General features: G+C 39.0%; 2 protein-coding genes across 4 annotated transcripts in view; one reads left to right on the top strand and one right to left on the bottom strand.

Annotated features, from left to right (window-relative positions):
* The window catches only part of LOC132106029 (gastrula zinc finger protein XlCGF8.2DB-like), a 146,342-nt gene that overhangs the window by 14,049 nt on the left and 112,298 nt on the right, over nucleotides 1–19,995 (top strand). For 2 of the 3 annotated variants that reach the window (XM_059511632.1, XM_059511631.1), the window contains exon 2: nucleotides 2,610–3,556. The exons of the other annotated variant lie outside the window; for it this stretch is intronic. In XM_059511632.1, the coding sequence (XP_059367615.1) occupies nucleotides 2,610–3,532 (923 nt within the window). In that variant the 3' untranslated portion in view covers nucleotides 3,533–3,556. Of the gene's footprint in view, nucleotides 1–2,609; nucleotides 3,557–19,995 lie in introns of those variants that run through there. 3 annotated transcript variants of the gene reach the window in all.
* Nucleotides 12,789–16,383, bottom strand: LOC132105969 (gastrula zinc finger protein XlCGF52.1-like). Its single transcript, XM_059511554.1, has 3 exons — nucleotides 16,126–16,383; nucleotides 15,593–15,716; nucleotides 12,789–14,093 (listed from the first exon to the last, which is right to left on the bottom strand). The coding sequence occupies exons 2-3, from the start codon at nucleotides 15,675–15,677 to the stop codon at nucleotides 12,913–12,915; spliced, it is 1,266 nt and encodes a 421-aa protein (XP_059367537.1). The 5' UTR covers nucleotides 15,678–15,716; nucleotides 16,126–16,383; the 3' UTR covers nucleotides 12,789–12,912.

Below are 19,995 nucleotides of genomic sequence, written 5' to 3'. Positions count from 1 at the left end.
TTTAATTTAAAGCATATATTAAAATAGGCCAGTGTGATTGTTTTGTCTCAAGATGCACACCAGTAAGGTTTTTCTTTCTAAGGCATATTTACTAAATGATCGTGGTTTGGAGCAGCTTGTCAGTGAACAACAGCTCGGTGTAGTTAATGCTGCTCCATGTGAAAACACTTAGGTGTAGAGATTTACCGCTAATTACCGAACCTGCTTTACTGACAAGATGCGCATTAATTTTTTCTTATAACATTGCAGTTGCAAACGATTTGCAATTTAATTTAAAGATTTATTTATTCCCTCCAGGTAATAGTTTGTACACAGGGTCAGAGTTTTGTGCAAGTGCGAATTTTCCCATCACGTTTGTTTTTATAAATCCCACTTTGTGTGTATGAAGTAGCATTCGCCTCTTTCAGAGCAGGTTTTGTGCATATGCAAACCCTCGTTGATACTCCCCTCCTCTCCCTTTTAAGATTGAAGGCTTTGTATATTTTGTATTTTTACCTTTTATTGAAATTAAATCAAATAGATTCTGAGAGATGGAACATGCTTTCTATTTTCTTGTCGGACTTTGTATCCCTTTTGAAGCCGAGTATTCTTCCTAGGCCACTATAGCATATTAAGATGACATTTCATTTTTTTTTTTGGACATGTTCTAAAAGTGTGAAGAGTTCATTTAAAGAAATTCTGAGATCTTGGATGACCTCTTTCAGTAGCTTAAAGGTGCCATCTGTCATATCTGGCAAAAAAATCAAGACATACTCCACATTCCATACCAGATGGGGGCAGTATGCCTCAATAAAGTGAATTGGTCTACTCTAGAGTAACAAACGAGAAACGGCAGTCTCTATGCTCCGCCCCTACCTTCACAACAACCCTAGAGCATAGCTGAAGCCTATAAGACAGCGGTTCTCAATTGCAGACCTCGCGCCCCACTGCTCTGCACATTTTGAACGTTTCTCTTAGCGCTTCAGACATTTGTTCTATTCAAACATAAGTGCCCTGCGAAGTGGACATCACAGGATAATTAGCCATGATTCCAGTTCGAAGTGAACGTAGCTATATGTTCCAATCAAAGTGCATTGAAGTGTGCAAGACGTGAATTTAAATTGTATTGATTTACAGAGGTATATGATGTCACAGTTGTCCATGTTTAAAGATGCTGCACAGCACAAATCAGTGAATGAATGTTTCGATGTGAGGTAAACTTCAACAGATTTCCCCTGCTCAGAGAGTAGGGAGCAATGAACATTTGAAAAACAGTTCATGAACGGAGTTCATTTCTAACGAGCTGATTATCTGAATCAGGTGTGTTAACAAAGAGAAACGTGCAAAATATACAGAGCAGTGGGGCGCGAGGACTGGAATTGAGAACTGCTGCTATAAGAGGACGTTTTGCCTCCGGAGGAACGTTGGGTGATGTCAAGTGATTTTGAAAATGACATCTTCAAGCTACTCCCCTTAACCTTTAGCAGTGAATATGTTCATATTCGTTTTGTTCATATTTCATTGAGTTGTATATACACATTATTTGAATTAAATTAATTTGACAGACAGCATTCTGTCAACATCATTGGTCAACATCAGACAGCTGATGTTGACCAAGCTAGCGCCAACCAACGTAACCAGAGCTGCCAACTCTCAAGCATTCACCGTGAGACACACGCAATTGACTCTTTTCACACACTTTCATGCAACACATCAATTTTCTCACGTACAGAAAAACCACGAAGCAAAGAGGACACTGAGACCAACAGACTAGACAGAGCAGGTTACTTATGATATAAAAAAATGGGTAAGTTATAGCTAGCTAATTATCAAACGCAGCTACGGTTAGCCATCGCTAACATTAGCAAGTTTATAGAACAGCCTTCGATACATTTCTATGTTATAACTTCCCAAAAAAAAAATACACAAACATATAAAACAAACTTCTAGCGAAATACTAACAGCATCTAACTTACCAATCCAAAAGAAATGTTGCAAGTTCGGTGTCGGACCTCATTTCTTTCAGGTCCATCAGTTGTCTCCAGCGATTGAAAGCAGTGCCGATGTTTACTCTGGTTCGGCTCCTTTTCTTAACGGATTTGATTTGTGATTCCGAGCGCGATTGTTTCCCCTGTAGCAGGTGGTGGTCTCTTGCCAAGGGCTTAAGTCATCCTTCCACTCTCTTCCCTGAACTGAAATGTAGTGGGCTGTACTTTCCACACGATTGACATCAGGTTAGATTACGCCCACAAGCCGTGCGAGTTATTCGTGTATTGCAGGTTGGCTGGTGGTTATGTTGCCCGCATACCGCCTCCCATGGCCGAAACTGGTATTACGACACCTGTCGGGCCGGGGCTAGTAATGCTAATGCTAATTAAGGTTGATATCTCTGCAGCACTATAACTTGACATTTTTTTAATGACATCATCGCCCTTATTTCTTTTCATACTTTTGATGCGTGTAGGTCATTTTTTGTATATTTTTACCTCAATTTTTGCACATGGCACCTTTAATGAGTGTAGAATCTAGCAAACATGATTGCATTGCTTTAATGGTTTTATATTGATTTTGATGTTTGTTACTTTGTAGTTTTAAACTGGGATTAACTTGTATCTGTCTTTTTGCTTTAGACCTGATGTTGCTGAAAGAGGAGAGTCAAGAACTGAGTGAAATGGAAGACAAACATAAGAAAAATCATGGTTTCATTACTGGAGAAAAATCCACGAAGGCTAAAAAGACCTCACGAAAAAGAGCTCGGAAGACCAAATCTAAATCTAACTACACCTGCCGTCAGTGTGGAAAGAGTTTCAATCAAAAAAACAATCTAGAAGTCCACATGAGAGTTCACACTGGAGAGAAACCTTTCAGCTGCCAACAGTGTGGAAAAAGTTTCACTCAAAAACAAAACCTTAAAGTCCACACAAGAATTCACACGGGAGAGAGCTCTTTCACCTGCCAAGAGTGTGGAAGCAGTTTCACTCAAAAAATAAACCTTAAAGTCCACATGAGAATTCACACTGGAGAAAAGCCGTACACCTGCAAACTCTGTGGACAGAATTTTACTCACAAAAACAACCTTAATTCTCACATGATAACTCACACTGGAGAGAAGCTGTTCGCATGTGATCAGTGTGGAAAGAGTTTCACACGCAAGGTAACCCTTAATTACCACTTGAGGATTCACTCAAGAGAGGACTGTTTTACATGCCATCAATGTGAGAAAAATTTCTGTCATAAATTAAGCCTCAAGAATCACATGAGAATCCACACTGGAGAAAAGCCTTATTCATGCCCTCAGTGTGGAAGGAGTTTTACATATAAACCATCCCTTGATTCCCACATGAGAACTCACACTGGAGAGACCCCTTATACCTGCAAATATTGTGGGAAGAAGTTCTCTCAAAAAGGAAACCTTCAGACTCACATAAGGCTTCACACTGGAGAGAAGCCTTTCTCATGTCTTCAATGTGAAAAGAGTTTTACATATCAAAGAGACCTAAAACAACATTTGCAAACTCATTCGGGAAAGACAAAGCATTGTTCCTCAGTGTAGTAAGTACACTGATAAAAATCAAGAACAATTAATCATTTAAAATAAAAAATCACATGTGCTTTTAATCTGAGGGACAATTTAATTGTCTGACTGTAATAAAAAATAATAATTTGAAGTGTGAGACCCTATTTTGTGTTTGTATGTGTGTGTAGAAAGAGGTGATAACTGGATCTGCAGTTTAAAATGTCACCAGAAAATATTTATCTATGTAAAATTATTTATTTCCCATCAGTGTTTAAAATAAGTTGCCACTAGGGCTGGTCCAAATACCATTTTTTTTAGCCTTGAAGTAGTGATGTCCGGTTTGCAAACGAATCGTTTGATTTAACCGGTTCTTATTATGCCGCGTTTCCACCGAAATTACCCGGAACAATTGTACCAGGAACCTTTTTCCCCAGGAACTTTTTTCTCCTAAAGTACCAGGAAGATTAGGCAAATAGACTGGTGATGTAGGTCTGCCCGCGTTTCTCAATACAAGAAACTCTGATTTTGGACGTGCATCCTCGGTAGTTCAGACTTTGCTCATTTGACTCGGGAGTGTGATGTCCGCGACGATGCAAATCCGGTAATTCTGCAAACAGCAGTGTACTTGATAATATCAGTCAGCTCTCCTTGGCTACTGCAATTTTCCTTACTGTATATTTACAATAAAATGAATTATGATATCAAATACCACTGCCTCCTTTCGCTTTCATTTAAACAATAACAGCTGCAGACATGTACTTAGTTCAGGGATATTTGTATATATACAGCAAGTACAATGAAACAAAATATATCAATTTGCCTTTTTTATTTTCATTTTAACATATAGATAAATTGAATACAGACCAAAGATTACCTGTTAGATTTACCCAAAACGAAAGTGGTTAAACATAAAATGTCATTCGTTTTGGGTAAATCTAACAGGTACGTCTCTGAAATCAGCAATACACATTTTTAAATAGGTGCTATTTTTGAGTTTTAAACAACTACATTCTGGCCTGAAATACTTTTAAAATTACATTTCATGACACAATAACAGTAATATTTTGAAAATGATCCGAATAAATGGTGGTTGAAATCACTGCTGTGTGAACTCAACCAATCAGGATGTTTAGCGTCCAAGTCCCGCCCCCGAAAGTTCCGGAACTTTGAAAAAGTACTACCTTGCCAGCAGGGACTTTCTGAGGGGCATTTTTTTACCTGGAACTTTATTTAGTTCCTGGTTCCTGCGGTGGAAACACACCGAGTACCGGCCCAAAGTCCCTAGTTCCTGGATAAAGTTCCTGTGGTAGAAACGCGGCTTTAGTGAACCGGTTGAACCAGTTCACCAAATTGAACTGAATCGTTTTAAACGGTTCGCGTCTCCAATACGCATTAATCCACAAATGACTTAAGCTGTTAACTTTTTTAATGTGGCTGACACTCCCTTTGGGTCAAAATAAACCAATATCCTGGAGTAATTCATTTACTCAAACAGTACACTGACTGAACTGCTGTGAAGAGAGAACTGAAGATGAACACGAGAAGAGCCAGATAACGTATGTACACGCCCACTGCTGGAGCGGTTCTGGAGTCGCATCCGATTTGATACTGCACATGCGTGTAATTTTTCAAGAGGACAAAATGCATATCAAAGTATTTTTTTAAACATCAGAAAGTGTGATAAAATAACTATTTTATTTAGCTTTTTTAAGATAATGAATGTATCTAATCTGTGTATTTTGTTAAATTGTAGATTATGTTAGATTATAGGCCAAAGGGGTTTTCAGGGAAGTTGGACAATAATTAAGACTAAAGACTCAATGTTTAATAGGAATAAGGGATGGTTTATGAAATACCTGTACTGTATTTATAGTTAACGATGACACATTCACAAATTGAGTTTGTAGTAAATAGAACATGAACAAGAGTAGAGCAGCTGATGATACTGAACTGCAGCACGTGCCGGTTAGAGCGGTTCTCGTTCTTGCGTCAAGAACCGGTTGCATTGGTTTTCGGATCAACAGTACACTGAACAGAGAACCGTTTCTGTCGGTCGCATCCGATTTGAGAAAAGATGAGCTGATGAAACTGCGCATGCATGATTCAGTGAGAAGCAGACTGACACCGAGCGTCAACCTCCCGCTCTCTATCGTGAAGCCAACAAGGAAGTGACTAAACCTGCAATTCATTGACTGGCCGCTAGAGGCTGGCTGCAAAAGGGAGTCAGTCCCATAGACTCCCCATGTTAAAATGCCCAACTTTACAACTGAAAAAAAAAAAACATTTACAGCCTGGTTCAAAAAATTAGCATATATATAGCTAATTTTGCCCTTCATGACAACTGTGAGGGGGTGAATTATTTTTATAACTCATCCATTTAAATTATATTAAACCTTAAAGTTCTGCATATTTAAGGACATGGCCACTTGAATGACAGATGGATCGCCGCTGCGGACACTGCTGTTGAGCAAAGTGGGCGTGGCTTCAGTTAGCAGCTCTCGCCTTTTTGTCCATTTTCGATTGTCTGGGAGAGTTGTGTGACTCTGGTGATGGCCCGCTCTGTACACTTTGAGCTTCAAAAACGCTCTTCAGGAGTCTATGGGTGACGTCACGGACACTACGTCCATGTTTTTATACAGTCTTTGACTGACACACGCGTCTGAACCGAACTGGTTCTTTTGGTGATTGATTCTGAACTGATTCTGTGCTAATGTTATGAGCGCGGGTAAACCGAAGGGTTGAATGAAGGGCAATCTGGCAAAATGTACGTTTATTTAATAAAAAAGAAATTGCGATGGGTTATGTACAGTCGTTGCCAAAAGTTGAGAATTACATAAATATTAGTTTTCAAAAAGTTTGCTGCTAAACTACTTTTAGATCTTTGTTTCAGTTGTTTCTGTGATGTACTGAAATATAATTACAAGCACTTCATATGTTTCAAAGGCTTTTATCGACAATTACATGACATTTATGCAAAGAGTCAGTATTTGCAGTGGCCCTTCTTTTTCAGGACCTCTGCAATTCGACTGGGCATGCTCTCAATCAACTTCTGGGCCAAATCCTGAATGATAGCAACCCATTCTTCATAATCACTTCTTGGAGTTTGTCAGAATTAGTGGGTTTTTGTTTGTCCACCCGCCTCTTGAGGATTGACCACAAGTTCTCAATGGGATTAAGATCTGGGGAGTTTCCAGGCCATGGACCCAAAATTTCAACATTCTGGTCCCCGAGCCACTTAGTTATCACTTTTGCCTTATGGCACGGTGCTCCATTGTGCTGGAAAATGCATTGTTCTTCACCAAACTGTTGTTGGATTGTTGGAAGAAGTTGCTGTTGGAGGGTGTTTTGGTACCATTCTTTATTCATGGCTTTGTTTTTGGGCAGAATTGTGAGTGAGCCCACTCCCTTGGATGAGAAGCAACCCCACACATGAATGGTGTCAGGATGCTTTACTGTTGGCAGGACACAGGACTGATGGTAGCGCTCACCTTTTCTTCTCCGGACAAGCCTTTTTCCAGATGCCCCAAACAATCGGAAAGGGGCTTCATCGGAGAATATGACTTTGCCCCAGTCCTCAGCAGTTCATTCACTATACTTTCTGCAGAAGATCAATCTGTCCCTGATGTTTTTATTTTTGTTAGAAGTTGCTTCTTTGCTGCCCTTCTTGACACCAGGCCGTCTTCCAAAAGTCTTGGCCTCACTGTGCGTGCAGATGCGCTCACACCTGCCTGCTGCCATTCCTGAGCAAGCTCTGCACTGGTGGCACTCCGATCCCGCAGCTGAATCCTCTTTAGGAGACGATCCTGGCGCTTGCTGGACTTTCTTGGATGCCCTGAAGCCTTCTATACAAGAATTGAACCTCTTTCCTTGAAGTTCTTGATGATCCTATAAATTGTTGATTTAGGTGCAATCTTAGTAGCCACAATATCCTTGCCTGTGAAGCCATTTTTATTCAACGCAATGATGGCTGCACGCGTTTCTTTGCAGGTCCCCATGGTTAACAATGGAAGAACAATGATTTCAAGCATTACCCTCCTTTTAACATGTCAAGTCTGCCATTCTAACCCAATCAGCCTGACATAATGATCTCCAGCCTTGTGCTCGTCAACATTCTCACCTGAGTTAAGACGATTACTGAAATGACCTCAGCAGGTCCTTTAATGACAGCAATGAAATGCAGTGGAAAGGTTTTTTTGGGATTAAGTAAATTTTCATGGCAAAGAAGGACTATGCAATTCATCTGATCACTCTTCATAACATTCTGGAGTATATGCAAATTGCTATTATAAAAACTTAAGCAGCAACTTTACCAATATTTATGTAATTCTCAAAACTTTTGGCCACGACTGTATAGTAAGTGAATCATGGTTTCTGACGCTTATGACACCTAGTTTATTTACTTCATATCTTCAAGACTTAAATCCTATGCACATTATTGCTATTACTATATTTGGGTGCGTTATTGCAAAACTTAATTGTAAACTATTCATGATCATGAGGTTTTTAACTGACTAAAGTTATGATTACTGACTTTTTATATTTGAATGTTTGATAGACTTGACGCCATTACGTCATCGCCAATGACGTCATTACATTGAGCGTAAAAGAACCGGTGAACTTCCCATTATTACTTTGAAGCTTCGCTAGTAATCAACATCGAATAGTTGAAGCTTTGGAGGGAGGAGGCTGAACATATTCTTATCTCTAATAAAGGCAGGAATCTCTGTGTGTCTGTTTGCATTTATATAATGTCGGGAATAGTTCATCCAATTGACTTCACGAGTGGCGGCTGTGTTGCTGCAGACCCAAGGGAGTCCAGAGTTGCATTTTGATGCAATATGGACACGCAACAATTAACCAGCTTTTAATAAATACAGAATAGCATGAGCCAGAAGGGGCGTGCCTCACATGGGCAGGGATTATATGCTCTGAAATGGACACTGTACTAGTGATACAAAACACGCAGGCCTGTTAAGAGCAATACTTTTAATACTATTTTAGTAATAATATAAACAAATTATTATTAGGCTGGGCTACTCTACATTTTTGTATGACTGCCGTATTAACAAAGTATTTTCCAAGGAAATTAAGTGCACATTTTTATCATGTGTAAAATTACTGTTTGACATAGCAGATAAAAGGCTATAGGCTTATTACTTACAGAACTTTGATTTTTCAAGCTTGAGTAGTAGGCCAGTTTAAAATCGAATATCTGGCACACTGCTTTTGTCTTGTCCTCAATCAATATAACATGCTCCCACACAGCTGAGGTCTTCAGCATGTTTGTCTTCTCTTCCAGATGAACTGATTCATGACATTCACTCATGGGCGATTCATAAGCCGCTTTTCCACTATCGGGCTGAACGATTCTCTTTTTCCTAACCATTCCATTCCACTCACTTTGGAATGCAATACAGATGTGTCAGTCATTGCCTTGGTAGTGTAATATAAACAGCGATACGGACAATGATCAGATATTTCTGTTTTTGGGACTCCTTTTTTATCTGATATTTACACCATTCAATAACAGAAAAAGAGACAACTCTTGATGTGGAAAAATTATATAAACAGAAGGCGATGACGGATATAATATCAATGTTTCCTCCACAGACCAAACTGTTTCAGACATATATATATATATATATATATATATATATAGAACATAGCGTAACTGTTTACTTGGCTGTTGATCAAATAGCTCGCTTCCGCTTAGCCAGCTATGGAGAAACTGGTAGCCAGGCAAAAGAGTGGCGACATCATGCACATGTACTCTAACAGTATGGCTAAGCACAGTTGTGTAACTGTGCCAAGAATTCTGGGCTGAGAACGTTTAGTAATTGTGCTATATTCAAGCACAAATTAAGACCGTACCGTGGGGGGATGGCAGGTGTTTATATATATATATATACTATTTAAACCTCAAAATGTAAAAATGCCAATCCAACGAACGAATATTCAAATATTCTGGTTCAACCCTGATTGCCAGTAACTGCCAGCAATTAAGACAATTTTCACAAAATTGTCATGGCCCCCATAATACTTTGCTGTATGAGTATGTGAATATTCAGTATGTCAAAAGAACAGAGCCTCTCCTTTAGACAAAACAAATAATTATTTTAAGGCACTTGAAAGGCAACATTTTGAACAATTTTAGCCAATAGTATTTATGGATCCTATACAGAATGATGATTAAAAAGATTGTTTTTGGCTTTTGTGGAAATGTCCACACAAAAACAGACTGACATATAAGATTATGTTATACAAACTTTAAAACTGAACTGAGCTGGATGATGACATCACTGAATTCAATGATGAACTGCCTTTAACTGAAAATTTAGTTTTTACTATTGTCATTTTACATTATTGAATAATGTAATGTTATACTGCACTATTTAATACTGTAAAGTTTCTTTGACACAATCTGTATTGTTAAAAGTGCTGTATAAATAAAGGTCACCTGACAATGAACTGCACATACCAGATAACATCACCTCAACTACATATCGCCCACCAATGGCCCAACAAAACAAAGCGGGCACTACAAGCCTGCTTCAGCTAGGGTTGGGCTAATAGACAGACATCACAATGTTAAGTTACACTGTAGACATCGTCCGATGCCAATTTGGTAGACATTGCCCAACCCTAGTTTCAGATGCACCAGTTGCAGTGTTTTCAAAGCTGCTGCCACTAATCTGCATGAGCTTGCTCACATGGTGACATCCTACATCAGTTTCTCTGAAGACCTGTGTGCCCAGCAGTATTAACTTAATATATATCAATAAAAAAACATTGTTTATTGCAGGCATAACCGCTTTGTCAAGCCAAAAAGGATGCATTCAGGACAAAGCCTTGTAAAACAGGCCAGCAACAAACAGACAAAGGATATCAGAGTGACCAGAGATACAGTTTTCAGCCAACCCTGCATCAGCACGGAAAGGTCTGAAAGCAATCACTAGCTAAGACACCATCCCCCTAAACTGTGGCAAATCAAAAACTGGCTGAAGACCTGAAGGATTTTATTGCAGGTTTGAGAATCCGGTTCTCACACCAATATTCGCTCTGGGGTCAGTGTTGCCAGATTGGTTAGGTTTTCCACCCAATTAGGCGGTTTTGAAATGTATTATGCAGGTACAAATTGGCTTGTGTGGGTGGTCAAAATTTGGGCTGGTTTAGGGTCAGTTTGGAAGTTTTAAAACATCTAAATTGTATAGACTTACTGGTTAACAAACAAATCCAAGGGTACATGTATTGCATCCAAACAGTCATTAAGATGTTACTAAACACACACACACACACACACACACACACAGCAGAGGTGCTTATGTCAATGCTGACAGCCGCACTTATAGCCAATCACAAGGGATCAGCAGAGCAGACATACTTAATGATTTATGACAGGTGTCAGGTTTTTAGCGTGATATTTGAATGTATGGCTGTATACTCAAGTAATCACATTGCCTAAATATAAGTTAAACAGTGGGAGAGTGACTTAATTCTCAAAACAATAATTACTGTGGAGTGAGATGACATGAAGGCTCTAATATCACTGCAACTCTGAAATCAGAGTACATCTAACTTAATCAAAATTGAAAGTTAGAAAGTAAATATTTGGTTCAATATGATCCTGTCTTTTGTCTTTCAAATAGTTCAGATTGGTAAATCCTTGCAAACTGCTAGACTTGATTAGTTTTGAATATGCAAAGTTCTTGTATGATGCCCTACATTGTACTTCACAAAATACTTTTCTCTAGTTCTGTGTAAAATTATAGAGCATCACAATGGTAAGCACATTATTATTATTATTTTTAATGGCCAGACTATCATAAAGTTTGTTTCAATGAATGACAGTTTTGAATGTCATTGTGTGTGCATGAATGAGTGTGAAATACCTGCTAAATATCTTGCTTCTTCCTATCTCTTACAGTGGACACTTTTTGCATTCATTTGCTTATTCTGACTTGAAAACGATGCATTTGTTGTTTCAAGGGTATTGGTTAAGTTCTTAATTGCCGTTTTTACAGTCTGCTTGCACATTTTAATCATATTTGGTAATTCTCTTTAACGTATGATATTTGCCCCAATTGATCTGTTTACCTGGGAAATTTATCTAACATTAAATTTAAACTAAATTTATGCATGTAGCAAATGCTTTTATCCAAAGCGACTTACAGTGCATTCAGGCTAACATTTTTTACCTAACGTGTTCCCTGGGAAACAAACCCACAACCCAATGCAAGGCTCTCTACCACTTGAGCCACAGGAACATATTTATATTATTTTGTCATCATTAATTTAGTCAAAAAAGGCCCTTATCATCCTTGATGACATATTCTATCACATTATTTTCCCAGTTAAAGTTAAAGCACCCTAGATTTTCCACTTCTTTCCACACAGCCATTAAATGGGTCATGGATGGCTACTTTGCACACGCCACGCCAAGTAATGACATCACGACGCCAAAGCCCTATTGTCCTTGTTGGCAAAAAATACTATACATATATCTTGTATATCCACCTTAATTTTAACGTAAGAGCTTGCATGTCTATTTGTAAATTTAACGTGCTAGGCTTCCCGTGCCATTTGCTTATTTTCACTGTAAAGAAACAGTCCGTTATGTTGCTGGTAAACTGATATTTAACATCATATTATCATTGTAATCAGAAACACATGGGGTTGTAGCACAAATAGTTTTACTGCACTTTTTTATTCTTTTAGTTATTTACCTTTAGAGGCTAATGAATCAGAAGTCTCACACATTCAAAGAACCATAGCTTACTTCCACATTGCAAAATAACATATATTACTTAAATATGAACATTAAAGGGATAGTTCACCCAAACTGGCATAAAACATAACTTATTATATGTTATAAACATACCATAATTGTTAAATAAATTGTTATTTTTGTTTTTATTGCGCACAAAAAGTATTCTCTTAGCTTCGCAACACTGAAGTCACATAGACTATTTTACCGATGTCCTTGCTATGTTTCTGGACCTGAGAACATTACAGTTGTGTTGCGGTCTATGGAGGGTCAGAGAGCTCTCAGATTTCAGCAAAAATATCTTAATTTGTGTTCTGAAGATTAACAAAGGTTTTATGGGTTTGGAACGACATGAGGGAGAGTAATTAATAAAAGAATTTTCATTTTGGGGTGAACTAACCCTTTAACATTGTCCAATAGTTTCTGAAGTATTTAATAATATCAAAAAGCACAGTGACTTTTCAGCCTATTAAGACTTTCATAATCTATTCCCTCACCACTAAGTAATTTTAATTCCTGAACAACAAATTTTCAAGTGTCTTGTATTTTATTAAAACAATTTAATTTACAATGTGGCATTTTGTAGCAAAATGGGAGTTCATCTAGTGTTTTGCTGAGGTATTTAACCGAATCAATATTCTAAGGAACGCCTCTATACAATCAAAATTAATTTTGCACAGATGCATATTTTTTGGTGCCATTTCAAACTGCCGAGCCATTTAAAACCTTTTCCACACAAAGAACAAAAATACGGTCTCACAAATCCATGACTTTTCATGTGCATCTTTAAGTGTGATGGCAAAATAAAGTTCTTATTACAAAGATCACATTTAAATTGCCTTCCTCCACAGTGAATATGCAGATCATTTTTTAAATTGCTACATTGTTTTAACCTCTTTTCACACTCCGGACTCTGCAGTTTCTTGCCAGAATGAGACTGCATATGACGCTTCAGGTCCTTTTGATATGTGAATCTCCTTTCACACTGAGGACACGTGAATGGTTTCTCTCCAGTGTGAACCCTAATGTGAGTCTGAAGGTTTCCTTTAACTGTGAAACTCTTCCCGCACTGAGGGCAGGTGAAAGGCCTCTCTCCAGTGTGAACTCTTATGTGAACCTCAAGGCTTGTTTTGTTCGAACAGCTCTTTCCACAGTGATGGCACATAAAAGGCTTACCTTCGCTGTGAGTTATTACATGATTCTTAAGGTGATTCTTATCTGTAAAACTCATTCCACACTGATAACATTTAAAACTGTTCTCTCTCGAGTGAATCCTCATGTGATAATTAAGGCTTATTTTACATCTGAAGCTCTTTCCACACTGACCACATACGAACGGCCTCTCTCCAGTGTGAATCCTCATGTGAGTCTTAAGACTTTCTTTTCGTGAAAAGCTCTTTCCACAGACTGTGCAACTGAAAGGGTTTTTTCCAGGATGAGTTCTCATATGAGCATTAAGGGTTCCTCTGTGTGTAAAACTCTTTCCACACTGAAGGCACATGTAAGGCCTCTCTCCGGTGTGAATCCTCATGTGGACTTTAAGGCTTCCTTTTTGAGTAAATTTTTTCCCACACTCTTGGCAGCTGAAAGGTTTCTCTCCAGTGTGAAGTCTCATGTGGACTTCAAGGTTTCTATGTTGACTGAAACTCTTTCCACACTCTTGGCAGGAGAAATAGCTTCTAGGCCCGGTCTTTTCAGTTGTTTTTTGTGTGGAAGTCTTTTCAGTCTGTGAGCAACTAAAATGTTTTTCTTCAGTTGTGAGATTGTGATGTTTCTCATCTTTCACTTCCCTTCCATTGAGTTCTGGAGCTTCCTTTTTTAGTAAAATCAGACCTTAGATTAAAAAATAAAAAGGGAGATGACGACAAATACAAATGAAACCCAGTTAAATCTAAAAACATAAATAAAACTAAACTACAAAGTCAGTCATAAAATCATTAATCAAGAAAAAAAAATTATTTGCAGTATGACCCAGAAGAGCTGGTTAAATATAGACTGATCTTGCACTTAACATATACATCTAAAATATTATAATAGGCGAACGTGAAATCTCATCTTTGTTCTATTTAGCAGAGAAACTGTATTTGTTTACAATTTCAATCAGGATTTACGCCTCATCACAGCAAAGAGACTGTGATAATTAAAGCTACAGATGACTTGCTTTTGGCAAACTCTCGCAGCTAATAGTGTTGTCAAAAATATTTATATTTGAATAAATATCGATACAAGATATATGAAACGATATATTTCTATATATAAGCTACCGTATTTTCCGGACTATAAGTCGCACTTTTTTTTCATAGTTTGGCTGGTCCTGCGACTTATAGTCAGGTGCGACTTATTTATCAAAAATAATTTGACATGAACCGAGAAATGAACCAAGAGAAAACATTACCATCTACAGCCGCCAGAGGGCGCTCTATGCTGCTCAGTGCTCCTGTAGTCTACACTGAAGTCATATAGCGCCCTCTCGCGGCTGTAGACGGTAATGCTTTCTCTTGGTTCTTGGTTCTAAATAAATGCGACTTATAGTCCAGTGCGACTTATGTTTTTTTCCTCATCATGACGTATTTTTGGACTGATGCGACTTATACTCAGGTGCGACTTATAGTCCGAAAAATACGGTACATTTCTCTTCTAATGCTATTAGATCTTTTGACAACATAAACAACAAAATTCTCTTAGATAGCTTTAGAGTTACATTAGACATTTGTAGACAAGCATGGTTTAAGTCCTATGTATCTAACCTAAATCACTTTGTTTTTGTAAATAGCAAAATAATATTAAGGCCTGGTGTCACAGACAGGTCTTAAATTAGGACCGGATTAGCCAAGGTCTTAGTTAAATTACATTATTTTATGTTATTCTATTTACTTTTTTTAATGTGCCTTAAAATACATTACTGCTGTCCATTTTGATACAAATACATATTTGAAGATATGTCAGTGCAAGTTGGATTGAGGTAAGAGCACAAAGATGCATTTTAGGCTGGGACTAGGCTTAAGCCTCGTCTGTGATAGCAGACATAAAAGTATCAGTAGTGATGAAGCTTTTATTTTATTTATTGTAATAGTTGTAAAATATACTCATGGTGAATACACTATTTTTAATTTTCCAATAAAGTGTAGCACAATTATACATTATGGTCTAAAGTTTTGTTCAAATTATTGATTTTAATAAATTAATCAATTTATAACAGTTTATATAAGTCATATATTCTGAATCCATCATCAGTTGATACTAATTGATATGGCATGTAATAATGAGTATTTGGCTGCTTATGTGATGGCTGTCCACATAAGAAGCCTCAAACTTTGAGAAAGGAAACCAACCTGTTTGTTCCTCAGTTTCTTCTTGTTTCACTTTAAATGCCTCTTCAATTGTAATGTCTTCGTTCTCCTCCTTAACGAACGCCATCTTTACATGTGGATCTCACTTGCTTCACCAGAAACTTCTCTGTTTGGGGAAAAATGTGTGTGAAAAAAACACATACAGACTAAACCTTTGAGTGCGTCTAAATCAACTCCCTATTATATTATTTAGTGCAGTGGCAAGAGTGAATGTGTTCTTAAATTGCCCTGGATCAGTTGCATAAACAGTCACTCAACAGGTAATCAATTTTACTTTGCAGATTCAAGTTAGACCTAATGTTTAAGTTATGAATTACTCTGTTTGGATTTAAAAAAAACTAGTTATTTACGCCTCACAATACATTAAATGTTACAGATTCTGAACTGCGTGAATCATTTTGGGAAGCATAGATTCAATTGACTCGGAGTTTCGAAAAGCTTCGTTTCTACCTGTATCATAAATCTTTTTTTTTTTATCAACTGATTAATGATTTAGGGAGAGAAAAGAGACGCACCTTTTCTGTTACTCATGGGGTGGTGTGAAGTAGCCACAAAATAACGCTTAATGTTAAATAAATTTAACATTTAGTCGTTTATTAATTCATTCATCACGAAAGTTTTTTTTACTTTAAACATTTAAACACTAAATTCCCCGCGCGGTTAACAATGATTTAAACGCATTAAATGCTAAAAAAAACACAAACGTGTGCAGCCAAAACACATCTAAAGGGCTTTCCTCACACACGCAGGAGCGCGTCGCAGACTTATGACGTCATGTCAACAGACCAAAATAAAAGTACTTCTCAGTGTTCACTACACAAGAACAAAATCTCCGATTCGCAGCCTAACTTTCACATTCCTCGATTTAAGTTGCATTTATTCAAATCAGTTGATTAAAAATTTGAAAAGTGATAAATTCTTCAAAATGTTATTGTTTTTATTTGTACCACTGATGAATACGTTTTATAACTGTGTGTTTTATATTGTTATCTCTTTTTATATTTACTAGTTTTTTATTTATCTAAGTTAGTTTAATTTATTTTATTTAATGTGACATTTTACATGCAGATTTGATATACTTTTGTTCCTGTAGATGTAATTTTTTTCCAGCCTTTTCATTCGTTTATTGTTATAGAGTTCACACGCTAATAAAAACAAGTGCATAGAAATACAGAAAAAAAAACATGTCAGAGGTATGGTTTAGAATTTAATTATCCACCTTTTGATTAATGTTGTCCAAGTTATAAATAACTACCAGTGAATGTTTGTACCTTATCTAAAATGCAAAACAGATAAAGCAGATGTATGCGTGTAAGAAAATATCATATTTGGTGTAAAAAAAAAAAAAGACACAGCAGATGAGAAGTCAAGTTCAAGCTGAGCTTTATTGTCATTGCGCTACATATGTGTGGACATACAGTGGAACAAAATGTTGTATCTCACAGGACCACGGTGCTACATAAATAAACATACAAACACTAGATTTAAGAACAATTGTTTAGACCGATATACTAACTATCTGAAGCGGTAATCTAACTATACATATACTATAAATAATTGACTATACGTACACATAACCAAAGATAGACTATACAAGTACTTTACATAATAAATGTGCATGATATTGTGCAAAAGAGGTATTTAAGGTTGAGAAGCAAGTAGTGCAGTATGATTTGTGGTGCCTTTACAATTATAAAAAAATTGTGTTATCTTATCAAGTCCTTGTAACATGGAGTGTTTATGAGAAAGTGTCTGGTGCATATAGTGAGAAAAGAGTGTGTTTTTTCTACAGGTTGTTTGTCCTGCCCACTCACCTGTGTGTAGGACACTCAGAATTGCACAAGTGTTCTTGATGTTTTCAATAGTTTTCATGTGGTGCATGTGGTGTGGTGGGATGGAGGGAGAGAAGGTCCTGGGTTCAGGAGCTAGGGTTATAAATGAGTTTTGAGAGGGGGGTGGGGTGATTGGAATTGAGGGCTCCGATGCTCCGATACCGTCTTCATGATGGCAAGAGCTGGAAGAGACTGTGGGAGGGATGGGTGGGGTACTTCACGATACTGGTAGCTTTACTGGAGCATTGTGCAAGGAAAATGTCCGCATTGGTTGGGAGCCTGTGCAACTGTGTAACTGTCTGCTTTAGGGTCTTGCAGTCAGCAACACTGCAGTTCCCATACCAGACAGAGATGCTGCTGGTCAGCACGCTCTCAATGGTGCACCTGTAGAATGTGGTGAAGATGGGTGGAGGGAGACTTGTTCTTTTAAATCGGCGCAGGAAGTGGAGCCACTGCTGCACCTTCTTTGAGAGTGACATGATGTTGGTGGCCCAGGTAAGATCCTCTGTGATGTGCACCCCCAAGAATTTAGTGGTCAACACAGTTACTCCTGAAGTCCATCACAACCTTTTTTGTCTTACTGACATTGAGGGACGGGTTGTTTGCACTAGACCATTCAACCAGTTGTGCCACTTCCTTTCTGGGGGGTCTTTCATCATTGATGATGAGACCTACCACAGTTGTGTAATCCGCAAACTTGATGATGTGGTTGGAGCTGAATTTGGCAGTGCAGTCGTGGGTCAACAGCGTGAAGAGCAGTGGGGTGGGCACACAGCCTTGTGGGGAACCTGTGCTCAGTGTGGTAGTGCTGGAGGTGTTGTGGCCCACATGGACTGACTTAGGGTTTTCTGGTTAGAATCCAGAAAATTAAATTCTGGTTAAAATATCCAGAATCCAGATCCAATTACAGAGTGAGGTATTAAGACAGGTTTATTTTGTTTATTTTGTTGATGAGATGTTGTGGGTTGTTGTGTTGAATGCTGAGCTGAAGTCAACGAACATCATTGTCTTTGTTTTCTAAGTGGGTAAGAGCCACACAGGGCAGCATTAACCCGGGAAAGGCCTGTTGGCACTGCTCTGTCCACTGGACCGCATCTGGTACTTACTTTTTAGTGAGGTCAGTCAGCGGGCTGGTGAGGTCCGAATAATGAGGAATAAACCTCCTGTAATATCCCGCAAGCCCCAGGAACTGCCTCACCTCCTTTTTGATCTTGGGCCTGGGGCAGGTCGCAATAGCTGCCATCTTATCAATTTGGGGACGCACCTCCCCGTGGCCCAAGTCGATACCTTACCTCCACCCGCCCGACTGTGCACTTCTTTGGGTTGGCCGTTAGCCCCGCCCGTCTCAGCGCCCCGAGGACAGCCCTCACATGCTCCATATGCTGCTGCCAGTCCCCACTATAGATGATGATATCATCCAAGTAGGCAGCAGCATATGCACCATGGGGTCGCAACACTCGATCCATGAGGCGCTGATATTTACCTGGGGCCCCGAACTAGCCGAAAGGAAGCGTCACAAATTGGTGTAATCCAAACGGTGTGGTGAAGGCTATTTTTTCTTTGGACATGGGAGATAAGGGGATCTGCCCATATCCCTTTGTTAAGTCCAATGTCGAGTAAAAGCGAGCCGTGCCTAACCGATTGAGCAACTCGTCAATCCGCGGCATAGGATAAGCATCAAATTTTGATACTGCGTTCATCCTGTGATAGTCCACACAAAACCGCACCGAGCCGTCCGTTTTGGGCACCAAAACTATCAGGTTCCCCCAATCACTGTGGGACTCCTCGATTACTCCCATCCCCAGCATTGCCTCTAATTCGTTCTGAACCACCTTTTTCTTGTGTTCAGGTAATCTATATGGCCGGCTGCGAACCACCACGCCCGGCTCTGTCTCAATATGCTGAATCAGAACAGTACGACCAGGTAGGGGCGAAAACACGTCTGCAAACTCTAACTGTAACTGCCCAATGTCAGTGAGCTCCCTGGGCCAGAAATTTTTCTTTAATGATCGCTTCTGGCCCGAAATCCTCCTCCTCACTCACTACCGTCGCTAGCAACACTGACTCCTCTGCGCTCCATTTTTTAAGGAGGTTGAGGTGGTCGATTTGCCGTGAGTTGCCTCTATCTGTTCGTACTACTTCATAATTGAGATTTCCTATCCGCCGTGTGACCTCAAAGGGTCCTTGCCCCTTGGCTAATAATTTGAAGCTAGAGGTTGAGAGTAACACAAGCACTTTATCTCCCGGTGCAAATTCTCATAACTTAGCCCCCCGGTTATACAGCTGGCTTTGCTTGTCCTGGGCCTGGGGTATTCCACTATATCCCCGTGCACACACCTCACCTTAACCATGCGGCCCGTATCCAATGCCCCAGCTTGTATCAGGCTTTGATGGATGGAGGTCTGGTTACAACCTGAATCCACCAAGGCCTGATAGGTACCCCCTTAATACTCACGGGTATTTGGTACAACCTACAACCCGAATTGATCGGGGGCAGCCAGCAGGCCGGCCCAGGCCTCCCCGCCGCCCTAGTGGCAGGAACTGGGTCAGGTG

This window comes from Carassius carassius, chromosome 26 (assembly GCF_963082965.1).
Source record: "Carassius carassius chromosome 26, fCarCar2.1, whole genome shotgun sequence".
Taxonomy (NCBI): Eukaryota; Metazoa; Chordata; class Actinopteri; order Cypriniformes; family Cyprinidae; genus Carassius; species Carassius carassius.
The sequence above is the reverse complement of the archived record's forward strand: the minus strand, read 5'-3'. Positions and strand labels throughout refer to the sequence as shown.